Source organism: Neopsephotus bourkii, unplaced genomic scaffold (genome assembly GCF_033783945.1).
Source record: "Neopsephotus bourkii isolate Nb327-2 ecotype Australia unplaced genomic scaffold, CSIRO-AGI_Nbou_v1 NB_860, whole genome shotgun sequence".
Taxonomy (NCBI): domain Eukaryota; kingdom Metazoa; phylum Chordata; class Aves; order Psittaciformes; family Psittacidae; genus Neopsephotus; species Neopsephotus bourkii.
The window spans coordinates 222,347-242,326 of record NW_026901356.1 but is presented as its reverse complement, the minus strand read 5'-3'; the positions used below and the strand labels follow the sequence as shown (position 1 = coordinate 242,326).

At 36.8% G+C, this 19,980-nt stretch overlaps 1 protein-coding gene across 5 annotated transcripts in view; it reads right to left on the bottom strand.

The window, feature by feature from the left end:
• Nucleotides 1–19,980, bottom strand: part of ANO3 (anoctamin 3) — a 207,369-nt gene that overhangs the window by 31,103 nt on the left and 156,286 nt on the right. For all 5 annotated transcript variants that reach the window (XM_061356554.1, XM_061356556.1, XM_061356557.1 and 2 more), the window contains 7 exons: nt 17,583–17,714; nt 16,013–16,119; nt 15,103–15,158; nt 12,558–12,679; nt 11,298–11,432; nt 5,726–5,822; nt 760–820 (listed from right to left, as the gene is read on the bottom strand). In XM_061356554.1, coding sequence (XP_061212538.1) covers nt 760–820; nt 5,726–5,822; nt 11,298–11,432; nt 12,558–12,679; nt 15,103–15,158; nt 16,013–16,119; nt 17,583–17,714 — 710 coding nt within the window. The remainder of the gene's footprint in view (nt 1–759; nt 821–5,725; nt 5,823–11,297; nt 11,433–12,557; nt 12,680–15,102; nt 15,159–16,012; nt 16,120–17,582; nt 17,715–19,980) is intronic.

Below are 19,980 nucleotides of genomic sequence, written 5' to 3'. Positions count from 1 at the left end.
TGGCTTCAATTCAGAGAGTTGTACGAATGCAAACTGGTATTATTTTCTCGGGGTTTACACAGACAAACATTTACATTGGTAAAATTCATTATCTCTTGTTATAATACTAGTTTTCCCTATTTCCAGTAGCCAAATACTGTTAGCTTCAGTGAAAGGTAATTCCAGCAAGCATTTCATGCTGGAACTATTACATGTCTTGTGTGACACTATGACACTGACCTTCTAAGAGAGACAAGACTGTCCTTGGTAACTCCTGTTAAACAGTAGCCTCTGCTTGGCTTTGGGCCCCATGACATGATGTGTGTGATGTCAGAGTGAATATAATGAGATATTCAGAATAAGAATTTGAATATAGGTATTAAAATTAAGTACTTACCATCAAGTCTTTCCTATACTATAGCTCCCACAAAATTGTTCTCATTTGTTCTACAAGAATTCTCTACATGATGTCATTTTTATATTGACTCCAGATAAGTAAGTTAACCTCCATGATTGCCTCTTAAAAGACTTCCACCTACGTGATATAAAATTCAGGCCTGAAGACATGAAGATTTTGAACACAGTTATTACATTAATGATAAAAGGTATTTCCACCCACTGCTAGCACAGAAGTTGAAACTGATGAAACAGGAATAAAAGAGGTTGTGTGACAAAACCACAATCCTTCCTTAAATTTTCTCTAGAGCTATAATCTCCCTTTACTCAGTAATCCTATAAAAGGGTCAGGTGAACTAAAAATACAAATAAAAATGCACTTACCCCAAATTGCCATGAAAATAGCAAAGAAGACAGTTCCTCCATTATCAAACAAATGTGTAACCTGAATAGAAAATGAATACATCAGGAATAAATATTACTGCCACTTTACCTTTTGCCCCAGTGAATCCCAAAGCATATAACCAGTCAAAGAAACTAAAAGTGAGGCATTCTAACCAGAAGTCCTACTTGGATGTTTATTCTTCCAAGATTTGCCTCACCCTTTCTTTCAGTATAACTGGAACTCTGGTTTTCCAGACTCACTTCATGCATCTCCAGTCTATGTGTTTCACAGGCATTAAGAGCTTCTCTGTTCATGTCCAGACAAGCTAAAAATTCCTCCAAAGTTCTTCTCATATGCTGGGTCAAATTTAATGTCAACATATCCTATTTTAAGGTTTTTCTAAGCTTAAATAACTTCCATCTTTTCTCGTCTTCCTCTATATATTACTTAATGTCTCTCTTGATTCTCCTCATGAATGCTATCCCTTTTCTTGGATTTATCTCTTATCTTACTCTTTGCTATAACATTTTTCAGGCAGAACAGGTATTCTGTTGCAAAGTCCAAGACTGACTGATAGAAAATAAGTAATAATTAGTTTCTGCATGCCTGCAGATCATTCTAAGAGTGGGTGAATCTGATGTCTCACTTGTTATGAAAACATCACAATTTATCTTACAGAAATCCACAATTTCTAATATTCAAGCCATAATCTGAAACAGTATTTGGGAAGCTGAAATGAAAATTCATGTACTCTCAATAGAGTTAAGGTTGACAATTTCAAGCCATGTAATCTATCCAGGAACAAAGGGCCTACATTTTGTCTAATGGAAGGCGGCTTAACATGTTGCTGAGCATTAGTAAGCAAAACAGAGGGCTCAAATTCCTACTTGAACAAAAAGCATAAATCATTGTAAAATAATAGAGCAAACCAACTTATCATCAACAAGCATATGTGAGAAAAAGGATCTGAAGAGAGAGGAAAAAGAAATGAAAAAGTGCTGTAAATGGCTTTGATATGAATTGTCATAAACCATCCAGGAAATTTCTACTCTTTGAAATAAGAGAATGTCTCAAAATAGAATATTCTTGAAAAGACTTCACTGTCATTGATGTTGACTTTGTTGCTAATTTAAGGACCAATTTTTAAGCTTTTATCACAAAAACAAACTTGTCCTTTTGGCAAAGGAAGGGTGCAAGTAACCAGATTCAGTTTTGCCTTCCTGTGACTTTCTCTTACATCTGAAGTTATTCTGGCCAGCAGGAATGTTCTGTACATGAGGTGTGCTGGGATGCTGGTGCTGACAGACTGCCTCTAGCAATTTACCTAACCTGCTTCTGTGAGAGCTGCCTGCTGCAAGAAGAATTCATCCTGTTGACAGGTTTTCATTCTTCTAAAAAAAGCTGGCATCACTTCTGCCTCACAAATTAAGAAAACTAACTCAAGAAAGCAGAAAAACTTAACAGAAACAGTGTTGCTTGCCTCTATTTTCTGTCTTACTGAGTAAAATAATTATAATATTATGAGAATTTCTTAAAAAACACACATATTTTGTCTTTCTGTCACTTCTTTCCCCCCCCCCTTTTTTTTTTTAAGGTTCTGAAATGATAATTGACTGTCTGGTATAGAATATCAACAAATCCAGTATGTTCCTTGCATGAATCATACAGTGGGATCAACTGCACACATAAATGGGTCTTTTGCTTTAATTTTGCTTCCATAAAGGAAAACACAAACATAATGGGTATGAGACTGTGAATAATAGGTATGAAAGGTGAACAACAGCAGTACAATAAAGGTGGAGAACACTGATTTTGGATATTCTGCTCAGTAGAGACTGCATCTTTCCAAGAGAAATAGAAAATGAACCAAACAAACCAAACCCAGAAGAATTAATGTTACTAAAAGTAGAAAATATGTATCTGGCTCCTAATGTAGAATTGCTTTTAGAAAAAGTACTTGGTGAGAGTGTTTTAGCACCACAGTCAGAATTGAGATTTGACTGTTACAGGCTAAAAGCGTAGTGTAAGGCTGTGTTGACCAAAGGCCTTTAAGAAGAGGTGAGATACTGTAGGACTCAGGTGCTAGTCCATCAGCATACCTGGCTGATGTTGCCATCGTGATACAAGACTTCAGGCACTTCAAATCCACACTGAATCAACACCCTGCCCCACGGCTGAGGGCAAGGTCTGCTGGGTGCAGGACCAGCCCCAAGAGCCCCAGTACACCACACCAACCACCCATGGATCAAAGAGTCCATTGAATGTGAATGGGAATGAGCCTGGGTATTCAGCAATTCAGATTGCAACTCAGGCATTACCTGCCTTTCCCTTCAATTATGAACTTCATTTCAGTGTGGCATTTTTGATTGAAATGGCATACAGAGGGAAAGGATGAAAGAAATGGGCGGTGACATGAAGGAATAAGGCATCTTTTGTATTTTGTTTCCAGCGTTACAAAAACTTGGCAGAAAAAATATTTGAAATATATGACTTTTCCAGCTTTCGTTTGTTCTGTCTGAAGTGCTCTTCTGTAAAGGGAAACTTGGCAGATAGTTAAGAAATTTAAGAAAGAAACCCTGACAGCAATTTTAATAATGTGAAACATGAGCACAAAGCCTTATATAATGAGGCAGGCCCCACAACATAAGCAGGTTTAGGGAGATGAACACTTACAGGAACTCCCATTTCCTATTTAACAAAATGCTTATGTATTTGCATACAATAAGCTACTTGAATGAATAAGGATTAAAACACTTACTGCAGAATAAGGGTGTCAGTGCCTGGAATGAATCAGGAATAGCTCCCCTGGCATACCAGCTCTTTAATTGTATGGAAGGAACATAGAGAAATATGTTCCCATGACAAAAAAAAAAACAAAATCAAAAAACAAAACAGAAGGAAAGGCCAACAAACTCCACCTCAGGAAAAGAAAACAAGCAGGAAATGACACTTTCTTTTCCTAGAGAGCAGATACAATTCCTTATTTTTAAATACACTAGTTCCACTTACATTACTAACAGTGTTTCAGAACAAAGTACTGTTTGATTTGAAATCAGATTGTAGTTTGCTCACATTACAGACTGTTCACATCACTAATTTGGGTGTAAACACAGGGTAAGTGCTGACACATGTTTTGGGTATTAGCTGCTCAACTTAAACAACGCGGTGGCAACCATCAAGATCACAATCCCTGCTGGAGACCAGACATTTCCTAGGAAGAAGGTAACAAGTGAAGCTGCAGTGAGCTCTTCTTTCAAGAAAACAGTGAGTGAAGGCATTACACGTATAATCTTAGAGCTATAAAAAGTCTTGCCGAACCTTTTTATTTTTTCCTTTCTCTTTGCCATTTGAGTGCCCAGATGGTAATCCTATTCAACAGACAAATTCTGAAAAGAGACAATTTGTGGTTGTTTTATGTGGTCCAATCTATCTAAGGTTGACCAGCTTTTCAGGGAAAAACACTGGCAGGAAAAGTATGGAGCTGACATGGTTTTCCACAATCTCTGCAGACCTCAGAGAAGAGTGCATGCAAAGATGGAATATTAGTGGTTATTGCTTGTCTTCCCTGGTAGTCATCCGAGATTCTTTCAAGGGGACTGGTCTGAAAATACACTGAAGTATGAATGGACTACTAAATTTTTTTCTGCTGCAATGAATTATTCACCATATGACAATAAATGTGAAATCTGCATGATTGAAGCACATGATGTCATTGTAAATATAATTAAACAAACAAAAAAAAACAAACCTGCTTCTAACTGGGGATGGTAAAATAGCAGGACTTGAAGTTAGAGGGATGCCACATGTATTAATTTCCCATTGAACTGCAGTGGACTACTGAAAAGGCACTTATCTTTCAAGAAAAAGTATTTCGATGATGAGTTGTAGGGAATGCATAATGTTATTTCAATTAAGAAAGCTCTTACCTTCAGTACACGTCTTAAAATAAAAAAGAAATTAGTAAAAAATAGTAACAAAAATTTTATGGAACCATTTTCTGCATTAGAGAACTTAAAAACCAGTTTTGACTTAAATATATAATTTCTTCAATGGTATTTACTGCTGCTGTTGCAAATAAAATTTTAATTTCTTCATTTTGGTGTTATAAAAAACTAAATTTGTAAAATCTAAATAGAAATAATTTTTAATAAATGTAAATAACATAAATGTAAAAATAATGTAATGTAAATGTAAAAATAATGTAAATGTTCTTCAGATTTTCCTTTACAGACAGATGTGAAATTTAAGTTTTATTCAACACTGGTCCTAGCTATACGTAATTTTGAAATCTAACACAAAATTGATTTTCTCTTTTACACTGCTGCAGTGTGGCAATGACATGCCCAGAGATAAATATATTTTACAAATGCAGGCTTCTCAGCAAAATTTATCTTATGGGCTAACGAATTCCAAGAAAAATGCCAAAGCTGCTCTTCCTGCATTATGAACATACCACACATAAAATATATTGCTCACTCGAAAACACTGCACATATACTTGGGATTACTTAAATTTGAAGGATAGCTTCTTGTAGCAAAATATGTAGCCATGTAAACCTTTGCATTAGTTTGACAGCGTAAAACACATCACAGGCACATTATCCTAGAGCATTCCTTATAGGAGCAGAAATTCAACTACTAAGTAAGCAGGGGAAATAGTAAGAAGTTAATTATAGAGGAAAGTAGGGAAAACCTTCCAAAAAAAGTTATTACTCAGGGGAATTTATGAGTTGATGAAAATAAGGATTTAGGAAGGAAACAGTCACAGAAAATAGAACAAGTTCTAGTATAATCTTGGATCATTTCAGAGCATTCCCTTATTAGACACATGAATGACAAAGGCTGAAAAAAAACCCCTCTGTAGAGAAACAACATGTGTTGCAGGAATCTTTGCGGAAACAAGGGTAGGCATCATGTCTAAAGAGGATCTTAAGAAATATCTTGATGGCAGTAAGACAACAATTACCTTGGCATATATGCAGCTTTCATTGAGTTTTTGTAGTGTGCAATTGCGTTCACACATAGGGCACATGATGGTCTCATTTGCCTCGCAGATCTCTTTGCTTGAGTATGAGACAGGAAAATAAAGGTTATAAAAAAGTTGTTAGCATCTTCAGATTTTCTGAGGTTATGCTGTTTGTGATCTCTATTTGTTAACACAAATTTGCCTACCCTACAAAACCTGCTCAATAAAATAAATGAAATGTTTGGCATCTAAGCAATGCAGAAGGTACCAAACATTAAAAGGATGGACATCACTGGTCTAACTACACTGATTTCATCAACTTCAGTTTACAGCAGCTGAAGGCCTGCTCCACATAAGGATCACATGCACACACATAGATCACCACTTACATGTCAAAACAAACTCAAAGGAATTTCTGGCAGTCATCTTTGAAGTCATTACATTTTATAATTCCTACATAACTTATGTATAGAGATAATGAAAATGCCCCACACTTTGATATACTATTTTAGGGGAAAATACCTTCAAGCCACATACTGATGTTTAAAGATCCTAAGATTTATGAAGTCACTGTCTTCACTGGGACTGTTCACATTTAAAAGTTAGTACATAATTGTCTTGACGAAGGCAAAACAGAAGTAACAGAAGTGCAAAGATGAATTTTAAGGTGAATTCTAACTGCAGTGAAAGAGCTTCCCAAAGATCCCCAGCAATTGCCTTTCCCTATCCTTTGGCAAGAAATGATGCCTGAAATGATCCTATAACACACTAAGAAAATAGCAGTATGAAAAACATGCCAGGAAATCCCTATTAATTTGTTTTAATAAGCATATTGCTTTCACTTTCCTACTCACGAAAACCAATTTTACAGTTCTAACACTGTATGGAAGATCATATTTATTTCCAAATAAGTGCATCCATTAAATCCTGTCTGACACAGCAGTAAATACAGATGCCACTTCTGTAATCTTCAGCCATGCTTCACATACCATCAGAATCACTAATTCACTGAAATCCTACAACATAACATGGACCTGACAAAGAAATTGTCCTTGGTAACCCTCAAGCAAGAATGAGCAAAGCCAATCATTTCAATGCTACAGAGTAACAGAAATCTTGCAGTGTGTCACTGAAGCAAGAATTTTCTTGCTTGCATTTTCATTCAAATAATTAAGCACAGAAAATCATATTTCAACAATATGTTATAATGGTTTGGCAATAATGCAAACTGTTGTCAAATATAAGGCTAAATAGTACTGCACTTTTAATTTAAATTCAACATTGTAAATGTTAAGATTTTCTGTATTATGTATCTTCAGTTAAAATCTTGATTTGTTTTTAATATGATATTAAGTTTCACAGAATTATACTGACAGTGTAAGTTACATGCTTTGGCTCTACTCTGCAAAGGGAGTAACATTTGTTATGCAAGTGCTTGTGGCAGGTGCTATGTTAATCGTTACTGCAACTCAAATCTTCAGTGTAACAGAGCTAAATAAGCTGCTTTGTACTGTCCGCACTCTGACTGTACTATCTGCAATCTGACTATAGCACATGGTGCAAAGACACCTCAAGCTATGCTGTGCTCATTCATGCCTGGGCTTTCTGTTTGATTGACTGCAAAAAGACGACTCGCAGCAGTGATAACTAATGATATGCATAACCTATCAAAACCAAACTCTTTAAAACCCATCAGATTAATTTTCTATATACTAATGCCCCATCCCTGGCAGTGTTCAAGGCCAGGTTGGATGGGGCTTTGAGCAATCTGGTCTAGAGGAAGGTGTCCCTGTCCCTGGAACTATATGATCTTTAGGCCCTTTCCAGCTCAAACTGTTATAGGATTGTGTGCAGTAGCTTGACATCTAACTTGAGAATAAAGATAGGTCGTATATATGGCACATAATTTGTTGAAAGTAAAGAAGCCTAATGAAGGGATGGTTATAGGGCTATTAAAGTCCTTCCATTTGTCGACCACATTCCCCACAGTTTAGCTCAGGGAGGGCAAAAGGATCAAAATATATTTAAAAGTGTGTAAAACAAGAAATATAAATAAATGTTATTCATTTTTGTTTCTGCATATCTGAGCATTATGAATATAATCCAAACACTTTGGAATATATTACGAAGTTTCTTCAACGCAGATTCTCTGGATTTTCTCCAGGTTACCTTCATCACAAAACTGAATCCTGCAATGAGCTGCCGATGCTATAACCTCATTAAACTGGGTGAACTGAGTGCCAGCTCCTGGCAACCACAGTACTACCACATTTTATTGCAAGCCCATGCAACAAAAAGGACATCTTCCATTTCAACATGCTTTCAGTAACACTGCCCATCTTGTTCTGTGACAGGAAAGAAAAATGTCCCTAACTGTGTGGAAGGGAGAGACTTTTCTTTTCTAAACATGGGACATGCATGTCTATTTTCATATAATAGTGTCTAGCCCCTGGTATCACAGTATGCATGCAGGGTTTTTGTCTCATCTTATTTAACTTCCCTCTCCCTGTACAATACATGAGAAACATTGAACGATGTCATCAGATCTGAAAGTTTATTGTCTCCTGAAACTAACTGAGGAAAGGAGAGGAACTATGAGAAGGAAGAAAAGGCAGTGTGAGAGAGGCACCTGCCATGGGAAAGAAGGAAGGGTACCACCAAAAGGGAGTAAATATGCACCATTTCCAACTTACCTGTGCCACACACAGATGAACTATATAGAGTAGCTTTCCCTTACATAGGGGGCAAGGACTGACCACTCTGTGCTGGGAGCTGAGATGCAGTCTTGGCACAGGCTGATTATATGTGTATGTGTGTGTGTGTGTGTGTTTGTGTGTGTGTACATATATATCTATATAGATACATACATATGTAGGTAGATAGATATAGAAAAATATATTCAAATGTATATAAAAAGAGCCACCTGGTATCATGACAGACCCCAAGCATGCAGCAGAAGCAAGTAAGTCATATACCAAGACAAACTAGTGACATCATTCTGCATATCCCTTGAATTACTGCTGCACAAAACCTCCAGCTGGCATTGTAAGCAAAGGCTGCTTCTACAGCAATGTGTGCTTGTGTATTTGCTTATTCCTTCTGTTGAAATTGCTGGACCACAGTGAAGAAAGAACGAAACAATGGTTTTCTACCTGCAGCCACTTGGGGGGTGGGGTGGGTCAGGGCAGCTCCCTGTGTCTAAGATAGCGAGTAATACTGAAATCTGGGGCAATGCGGCAGTTATGACACTGCTATAATGCCCTAGCACTAGATTTAAATTCTGAATTGCCACTGGGTTTCCTGTGCCTAGATTTTGTCAGTATAATGTACCTGACTCCATCTCCTCCTGATGGCTGCTGCATACCGCATTTGCATACTGCAGGAGCTGCAGTGCTCAAAATCAAATGATAGATTTAAAAACTGTTAGAGATGTTTATCTAGCAGTTTTCTCTAAATGACTGCAGAAACACCAGATTAAATAATCTCACAGTCTCAGAATATGGCAAGAATAAGAATATTTAGGTTGTGCAGTGTGTCTGCCTGCTTATAGATGACTCCTGTCTGCATTAAGTAGGAGGTTCCTTGTTGAACCTCCAGGCTAAGTAGGCAAAGATGGCAAGGAGCAGTATCTGTTATCACTGGCCTTTAGAATGAACTGCCTATGTACACAAGGTGATATAGAAAAACACCTATACACATTTTATCAGGCAAGTTACAATCAGCTTCAGTTTGTAAAGCTCTGTTTTCAAATTCACATCTCACAGTAGGTCTTACTAGCTTGATTTAGCATTGCACTGATGTGACAATACTGTGTTGTGACTAACCAGAGTGCATGTACAGATTCACACCATCAAAGTCAGAGAGGACCTTCTGCCCAGAATTAATACATCCAGATTACAGATGTGAGGCTGACACAGAAAACACAGCTAGGGCTTCTGCATTAACCCACTCTGTCAGTATTCTGAAACGAACACTGTCTAATGTTAGCTATAATAAATGTAGAAATATTCCCCTCCCCTTGCAGGCATCTAGAACTTACATGGTGGATCACCTAACTTTCAGGCTTTTGCTTCTGGAACAGAGTCAAGAGTCCCTGATGGGCGCCTCGGTGGTCTGTATAGCACAGCATGATACGGAAGAACCTCAGGATGGGACCCAACACAACCAGCCTCCACAGGGAGCCAATTAAAATCTGCTGCTACTCAGCAGCAGCCAAGGGCAAAAACTCAGGACAGGGGAACATGAAAGCTACCTTACCACTGAGCTCCTGTAATTTATACCCTGCACCATTCAGCAAGCAAGATAACTGTATCTTTCCTGTTTAAAAGAGCTAAGCTGGAGTCTTCTCAGGAGAAGCCTGTGATATAAGCACAACATTGCTATACAGCTCAAAAATAAAAAAAAGTTCTTAGAAATTTTGTTCTTCCTCTTGGGGGGTGTCAACACCACATCTTTCTCTTACATGAGAAATGCCTAAAATACTAAGCCATACCCTGAAAACAGCAGATTACTGATCCTTGTTCCCCCCTTGCTGAAACTGTGCTATTGCACATGTTAATACAAGATTCCCAATTCAACAGCTCTAGTTGCTGTGCTCTAAGAACAGGCTGATGCTCTACTTGACAACTGCTACATTTTATGGACATTTATTTTGCAAAACAATCCTAATACAGAGAACAATACCTTAAAGACAGTATAGTTTCCTGGATGATACATTTATTGAATTTAATTGCATTTAATGCACCTTGAAGTTGTAAAGTCTCTTGGGAGTTATCTGTACAAAAGAAAGCCTACAAAAGCCTTACAGCACTGTAGAATATAATAACTCACTGTGAAATATAAGATAAAGACAATTCCATCAAGAAAACTTAAATTAGTCCTGCTCAAAGATGCAGAAATGACACTTCCTATAAAATCTGACTCCAAGTTTACTCACAGCCTAAGCACTCAACCTGCTTGAAGCAACAGCTGCAACTGTAAATCACCGATACTCTTGTGTCTGATGACATCTAATGGAAAACTTTGTAATGACGGTGTAATCTCTGAAACAGTTCCTAAAAATACAGCCAGGAATTAACTCAAGCAACCTCATCGCTATATCTAAATGGATGTAAATCTCAGAGCAAAATTACAACAGTGGAAAACTTGGAAAACTAGGTTCATTTCATAAGGTTGTAATCTCTCTGAAGCTGGGTCTCCTAACTGCAGTTTATACTGTAAAGAGGGAGTATGTCTGACCATCTGTATGTTCAACCATTTCATTCACTGACTAGAATGACAACTACTTCAGTACTACAACATTAAAGTTGGTACTTGCCATTTTTCCTTACAAGCAGAATAGGAATCACTGCAGATGCAGTTGTAAGAACACTTTTAAATGGCACACATATAAAATGTGTATGCAAACCAGATATACAAAGTGGATACACTTGCCTGAAGAACCCAGAGCTCTATTTGGTTATTTTTACATGATTACCATATCTGGAAAACATTTAAAAGTATAATGATCTAAGTTGTGCCTGACGTTCTTAATTTTCAACAGGCTAGTATGTGTTATGAAATAGAATTTTACCTTACTTGGCTGGAATCCATTGTAAATAGCCCATAGAGGAAAACAAAGAGCCCAACCAGGGCAGCAGGAATAAGCATTCCAGTATACCATCCCAGCCAGGCAAAATACAGTCCAATTTTTTCACCAAAATATCGCCTACATGAAAAGGAAACACACAGATTACTTAAAACTTACAATGACTGCCGTTTACAGCAGCAGAATGATTCTAATGAGGAATGAACAACACAAGTTTATGGTAAAATTGTCAGTTTACCAGAATGTTCTATTTCAGGCCAGCATTACATTCCAGTGACACTAACTGCAGACTTACCAAAACACGTATTTTATAAAAGATATAACTCGTCTGTAATTTTCACGTCCTTGCAATGACCAAGTAGATGTACTAGTTTCAACATTATTAAATATAGGACATTTCACTTGCACACATGGACACAGTTACACAGATAGACAGATATACACATACACGCAAAAATTTTTGGGAAGGGATGAAGTAAGTAGGTATGACCTAAGTATTCCATTATAAAGAATATTTAGATAGAGAATCATGTAATATGACATATTTCACACTACTACTAGAGAAAACAATGGACTGAAAACACAAGTTGAAGATTGAGCTTTAATTCTTCAAAACTTGGCTATTATTGCATTAAGAGATGAAGTAGCAGTGACCAGAAAATCAGTCAAGGATGATACTATTGGACCAGCACAGAATTGTCCCATGGCACAGGCTTAGCTCCACAGCCTTCAGTGGAACAACGATTGGTTAGGACTGTCAGATCAGGAATAAATCTGACAGCAGGGGAAAATGAATTATTGGTACTCAGTGACAAAGATGAGGAAAGTACAAAATCCAAACATCACAATTATTTAACCTCAGTTACATATATTTCTCTGCTGTACATATGGTAATCCATGACATTAATTAGAAGATACATCTACAGAAGTTTATTTAAACCCCATGAAAACATAAGTAGGCTGTGTTTTCAAGCCACCTGATCTGGTAACTGACTGTTCATGTGGATAGGCATCTTTCCTCTCCAAGGTGCTCTCTAAGTGTCTCTGATCAGCAGACAACATTTTGTCTGGCTTGTACTTTAGGTTTCACGCTGAGAACTGTCAAGCAGCTGGACCTACGTGCCTTTTATGCATTCTTATTTGAAATTAAAAGTTACAGGAAAGCACAAGGAGTTTAGCAGTACCGTTAACGCATTGTTACCAGGTTGTATCACAGAAGCAAGCTACTCTTCCAAGTACTATTACCTGATTAAATCAAGAGGTTGGTATTTATACCACATTCCCCACCGTGCCCAACGCTCATATAAGAGGTGCCTGTGATTCTGAGCTCCGTGAGTTTTGATGGGATGTCTGCTCTTGTGGCTTCCCTGAAAAACACATTGAAATAAAGTACATTACTAGGCACTATGGAATACACTTAAAATTTCTTCAGGTTTTTTTTTTTTTTTGAGTATAATATTAAATGTTTTTAACAAATAGGTCTCTCATTAAGGACATCTCCAGGACATGTCACCTGGAAGTAACAGGCCTGACAGAAGAGACATGGTTACATATGCTTATGAAATGGCCAGTTTCTCAAAGAATTTATGACAGAACCATAGTAATAGAAGGCTATAACGAACTCCTCAACTCTTTATATGGTTTCAAGCACAGTGTTTCTATTTCGCTAATCCATTATTATTTGTATGCTTTCACCTATTTCAATTTGTCTAAATTTTTCATGGGATATATGCAGGTGTTTTTTTTCTCTCCTACAGAATTTCAGAAATTTCTATTATGTCAACTCACTTCTCCTCTCCTAGGCATTTTCTATTACTTTATTTAACTCCTGTTTAGCAGTATAGATAAACATGTCTTTCTGTGGCACATATTTTCTAAGACGATGCAAAAACTTGAATGGCATTATTCTGGAGCTATGTAGGAAGTAAAAGTCAGAAGTAAAACCCAGGATTGGTCTGACCCAAAAGGAGTCCTTCCAGGCCAAGCCCAACATTTACAGACTCACCGACAGCCTGCAAGAACAGACTCATGCTCAGCAGTTGAGAGGTAAACACAGGTTTGCTAAAACAACCTAAGCAGGATCTCTTGGATTTATAATTTTCCTCCTATTCTGAAACAGGACAACCCCTTGAAGTTGAACTTTTTATCCCCAAAAGACCTCAGCACTCTGTTATGGTAAAGAAAAGCTATCCTCCAATAACTGCAAGTGAGCCAAACTGTTTACTGGGAGGGAGCAGTGTTCCCCAGAACAGTACTTCAGAGTAAGCAGTCAGACAGACCCTGGGAGATCCATGTAATGAAGACACTTAGATTTTTTTAATTTACTTGAAATTTCAAGCATTCTCCATTGAAAGTACACTATTTACCTCCTGCAATCTGCTAACCCTCTAGTTTAAAATGAGTTAAAACCAAAGCTAAACATCGCTAGAAGTCCAGTTCTACACATTTCTCACTACAGTTAGCAAAGACATGCACCAAAAATATCAACACAGAGTGTGACTGTTGCAACATCTAGGAACACCCAGAAACAGATCATCAACTTATGCTCATAGCCACCCACCTAGAAACAGAACACCAACCAATTTTCACAGACACCTGTAGGAATGACTGCAAAGTATAAAGGAATATTTTAAAATCTTTCCCCTTCCCCTGCTCCTTTCAGCACTGTTTATGCCTAACAGAGTTCAAGTCTCAGCATTTCCACTGGGGCTGAATTTTCATTCTTACTAACTTGTGTGATAAGACAAAATAAAAATAAAATTGAAAGTGCTCCAACCACTAGCCCTTAGTGCCAGTCAGGCAGAAATTAAGGTACGAGTGGCTTAAAAATATGATTTCATTAACCTTAGCTGAAACTTTGAAACAGTAGCCATACAAAGGAACATATATGTAAAATGGATATGATAGAACAGTTTTGACAGCCAGAGAAAGCTTCACAGGTTTTTCTGGTGTTACAGCCAGCTTTTCCCTGAAGTCAGTAATGCACAGCTGGAGCATTAACAATGATGTTCAATTATTTATCTAAAATACTCCTCTTCTATATCCCCAGTATTTAATTATTAATGCTATATGAAAAAATTACTCTCAGCAATTTGTAAAACACAGGTCAGTTCTCTGAAACACAAGACCAAGCCACAATATTCAGCCTGAGCAATCCCAGAGTTCACAGAGTAACCCGCAGTTACCATGTTACTGATCGGCATTCAAAATGCCTGAAGATGTGTGGCTTGCTTCTTTCCTTTCAATACATGAAGACTGTATGAAAACCCTCTGAAATCAAACACAGGTTTTTTATTTACTTCATGGGTTTACAGTCTTCAGTAGACTTTAACCTACTGAAAAAGATACTGCCAAGTAGAAGCTATCCGGAACTATTCAGAAAAGACTAAATGGGAAATAATTAACCAGTCTCCCTAACAGTGATGAAGTGCACAAGCTATTAGAAAAACAGAACATTTTATAGGTGGCAGGCAAAAATAATTTAATACAATTAAATGTAACAATTTGGAACAACGGATATTCTCATTAAGAACTCCACAGGCAATGTCCCATTCATACAAATAAAAAAAGAAGTATAGCATTCTATTTCAGCAAGAAAATATTCCAGGAAGTTATTCTAATACATTGTATAAAAAGAATTTTAAAAGCAAATGTTAAAATAAGAGCTATGAATAAAAAGAGTTGCAACAGATTATGCAGTGACATTAAACGTTTGCACGACAAAATTAAAGATCTGAAACTGCCAGGGCAAGTTTTAATCTAAACATAAATACAAAATTAACCAGGTTACCTCATGGGGTGGAAATGCTGCTTCATATGTTCCATTATTTAGTAGCCTATTAATACCTAAAAAGAAAAAAAACACATTAGTTTCTATGTCAATTTTTTTATACACAATTTCAAGCAGTATAAATTTCCAAGTTAGATACTGAGAATGTAATTTAATATTAGATGCTTAGGATGCTGCCAAACATGTCAATAATCAATAATCCCACCAACTGTTTACGCAGATCCTCCAAGATTTCTGGCTCTGCCAAACTACAAGAGCTTTCTGATGGCCAGTATCTGCAACTTTTCTCTCGGGGTCGCATGCTTGTGCCGGATTAAGTGCGAGAAGGCAGTTATATTCCGGTTGCATTCATCAGAGCATATGATATGGATTTTATGGGTGACATACACAGAGAATGGTATGGTACAGACAACCCTTGAGGCAGCAAACCCCCTGCAGGGTTAAAAGCTAACCTATTATTTTTAAGTAGAAGACAGCTGAAGAACTTTGTATCAGAGCAGTGCTCTGCATCATACTGGCTACAGCATTCTGGATCAGTTCCTACAGTCTTCCTAAAACCAGATTTGTTGTACTATCAAAGAACATTATAAAAAATAAATAATACACAACCATGAATAATGGTAATAAAAAGATTCGGTAACTTGCAAAGCATGTCTGTAGCCCAGAGGTTCCCCAGAAATTAGTACTTATGACAGATTTCAGATTTGTCCATTCAAACATACAAATTATGCAAAACTAATCTCATACTGAAATTTGCATTCATCAGCTTGAAGGGTGTTATATTTGACCCTTGTTTTCTATGGCTTTCCTGCTACTGCTTTTCTTCAGAAACTCAAGCAACAGCTTTCTATAATTAAAAAAGATAAATTTTTTATAGCTTCAGGTTAGGAAGAAAATACATCAGTCTCACCCATTTTGGATTTTCCATCTTCATACTTAGTTCTCTGTAGCATGTGATGCACGATTCTACTTCTTGTGGAATTGCTGAAGAAGCTGTCTTTGTTGTTTATTGTAAAACTGTTTAAATAATGAATGGCTTTTAATATTCAAAACAATGCACAGGTATTGAAACATAGCTGCTCAAGTGTTTTCTTCTTACAGTGATTTATTTGATCTCTACCCCCCTTGGTTACTGCACAAGACCACAGAATCACAGACTGGTTTAGGTTGGAAGGGACCGTAAAGTTTCAAAGCCTCTGCCATGATACAAGATTTTACATCCTTGAAGCATATTCTCAGGTCCATTAAATTTACCATCATCACAGATTATGGTTGGGAAAACAGAACAACTAAAAGTAAATTCTAAAATTTTCTACTATCCAGTTAATTTCTGTTCTGGATATAATTAATTTAAACGAAGATCTCCAGAAGCAGTGGCTGCTCTCAAATTCAAGTTACTTATGAATTGGCAGATGTCTGTGTCATGGTACTGCAGGAACTATAATTTAGGAAAAATACAATAAAATACCTCCACGCACTGGACACCTGAGTAGCAGCTCCACCCCACTTCCCCTTGAAGAGTCCCAGGTTGGAGACAAATAAAGCATCCTTTCCCAGATGGCTCTGGATTCTGGATGCCAGAAATCTGACATGCAGGAGTTTTTGCCTGCTCAGCTGTGCCAAACGTGACACTATTACAGTTGATAACACCAGCTGAGCTGTTTGAGATATACCAGCAAAATAAAGTGACTAATATAATGCAATATAGTCAATTGCTGAATAAAAATGAGATTATGATGCAATTACTGTCCTTACAGGGAAAATACAGTTCATTATCATATAGCTTCTTTACTGAGAAGAAAATATTCCCCTTTAGTCTAATTTACACTTCTGCTTTAAATGAACTTTTCTCTCAAAAAAAAAGTATCAGTAAATACTTTAAAAATGAAGACACAGGCAGAATTTTAACATCTAACTTTCTGGGTCCTGAAAAAAAATAATTATGGCACAGTTTATAACTACATCACTATCCATATGCTGATCTGAACACATACAGTTCTTATTTGTTGTATATATATTAATACTTTCAGATATAAAAGCATTTTTAAAAAGCAGATCTGAGAGAAAAGAAACATTCCTGGTTTTAGCTTGTCTTGAGGTGTTCCCAATTTCAACAGCTGTCTCGGGTTTTGCCTAAGTAAAATACGTAATTAAGCAAAGCAAACTTGAGCAAATATTTGCATTTTGTCATGCAATGGAAAGAAAAACTAAACCAAGAAGGCAGGGTTCATTTGTCAGTCAAATTTCTGTCTATACCTCTGAGTGACTAAAACAGCAAGTAACATCAAACATCAAGTGACATCAAACAGCAAGTAGATTTTGGCTTTAAGAGAAAACTCACAGAAAATATCTAATATGATAGTGGGTGTTTGCCAGTGACCATCTGTTACTGGTTGCCTCTATGGCACTCGCTTAGATGAAGTGAGAAAATAAAAAATCCTTGTAGTCTCTGGCACTGCTTTGCTAGTTCCGGCACTTACTGGTGTATGCGTGCACGGCTAAAGGGGGCTGTGTAGCAATCTGTTTCTTCCAGATCAGGTAGGGCCTCCTTATCGAGCTTCATTGGATTTCTGGGCAACCAACTTTTCAGCTCTCTCATGTTCCTCTGCAAACTGAGACAAAAAGAAAGCAGATTTACAGGCTCTCACCTGCTTGCTATTTTCCATCTCCAACATTTCATATTTAGTGACAACAGAACTAGAAATTAAATGAAAGCAGAAAATTGCTACTAGCATAAAATAAGGAGCTAAGGAGCAAATTTAACAGTTTGGTGGTTTTTGTGGGTTTTGTTTGTTTGTTTGTTTTGATCTACTTGCATGCTTCACTGAAGCACAACTCATCCTAAAATTAGTGGGACTATGGTCTGAGATGGGACTGTGCTGTTGAGTCTTCGCAAAATAATATTACATGGTAGTCCCTCAGAACTGTGGATGCTTACACTTTACTCAAGAATATATTAATTACTTTCTTTAGAGGCACTGGCCAAGGCAAATGTAACTCCTCCCTCCCTTGCCTAGCAGCTTGGACACTAAAACTAATAACATTTTAAAGTACATATGAGAGAGTTCAGGATCACATTTTTAAGGTTTTCTAATTTCAGTAAGTCTTCCTCCTGCAAAATTTTCCTCAGAATCCAAGGGCTGATATTGCCTTACAAAACAGGATACCTGAACATCAAATAAAGGATACATTATACAGACATGGCTATACAGTATTAAGGCGGAACTCCTTGGTATAGCTTCCTGCAGTTTTGTAAAAAAAATGACATTATAAACTACAAACAGAACATAATATTTGCATCCCCAATTAGATTATATACTGGTGACATAAAGGTCTTTCTTCTACTGGCACCTTTGAAAATTAGTGTCTCAGGATATACAGGGGTAAATCTAGTGAAGTGCAGTTAATTTTCAGCAAATGCTATAAGTTACCTCCTCATCACTTTGATTTTGCACTCCTTGCTTACCTATATTTTTTTCATATTCAACTTCAATGAAATACGGGTATTTAAGGAGTAGATCTATTAAACTAGTGCTATAAACATTACAGATCCAGAAAAAGTCTAAAAATCAGAAAAGCATGCCCTAAATAATACTTTATTAGCAGGATTTGGGCCTTACTCAATAATAAGTTTGATACATAAAGCATGTCTATCTCCTATCCACAAAACCTGTAAATTTCAGCATCAGATTTATTTGAGGTGAATTCTTAACTGCCTGTGCTAAGCATAAGCACAGCTACTCATTTCCTAATTAAGAGTAGTAAATGATGACAAAGTAAGTTGCCCTCAGGCAGCTAAGCGACCTCTGTGAAAACACACTTCTTATTAACATCAGCAAAAGAAAAACATTCTACCCCTACTTGACACAGTGTCAGATAGAAAGCTAAATCAAATTTTACATTTTAAATTCTCAACATTTTCTTCTCGCTCTACATTGCCAAGGCATTGGCACACACTCTGTATGTAACTGATACTGCACTTGAGGGACACCACTCTATTTGACACAAAGCATGATGAGCCAAAGAACATAAATGTGTTCATAAAGTCAAAACACAGAATACGGGCAGGCACATCCCTTAAGTGTCTCCTTTACTCAAGCAATACCTTACTGTTGAGTAAGGTATACTGTGAGTTAATTATTGGTTCCAGTGGAAGTTCTGTTGGTACAAAGTTATATATTGTGTGTATCAGTAAAGTTTGCATTTCATTTTTTCCTCTTTTCTTCTGTTGTACACATGCTGATATTTTGCAGAATCAAACCCCAACCTTTTCTTTAATGAGGAAAAAATGCACATGCATTAGGAAGAACAGTAAAAGAATGTATTTGATTTCAAATTTTTATTATGAAATTGTTCTAAAATTGGTTATGTGGAAAGTCGTGATATTTTCCTCCCTCCAAAGATCTAAAAAAAATTAGTAGATAATTATTATCTTAAAAGAATTAGCTCTTGTTTAACATTCATGTCTGCTCCTTTTGACATGCAAAGTAATGAAGAACAGTATTGGACTAAATTAAAAATTATGTCCTCATTACATTTGCAACTTCTGAAGCAAAAAGATCTTTTATCTAAGATGTGATCGCTTTTTCATTACATCACTTATAGATGAGGACTCTGAAACTTCGTGTCTTCAGATAGCATTAAATATTTCAAAGTTCATCACCCCACATTCCACAATAATCCTCTTTTTTTGGCTTACATTATTTCAAAGTTGAAGTTTCACGAAGCTTTCAATCAAAGTGTTAACAAATTTAAGACAAGTTTTTGCCTAAATCATAGGACTAAGGTATTAGCATTCTTACTCAGAGTGGCTTTCTAGATCAAAAGTAGCAGATTAAACAGAATATTGACTTCAACTATTCAGTGTAGTCTTTTTAA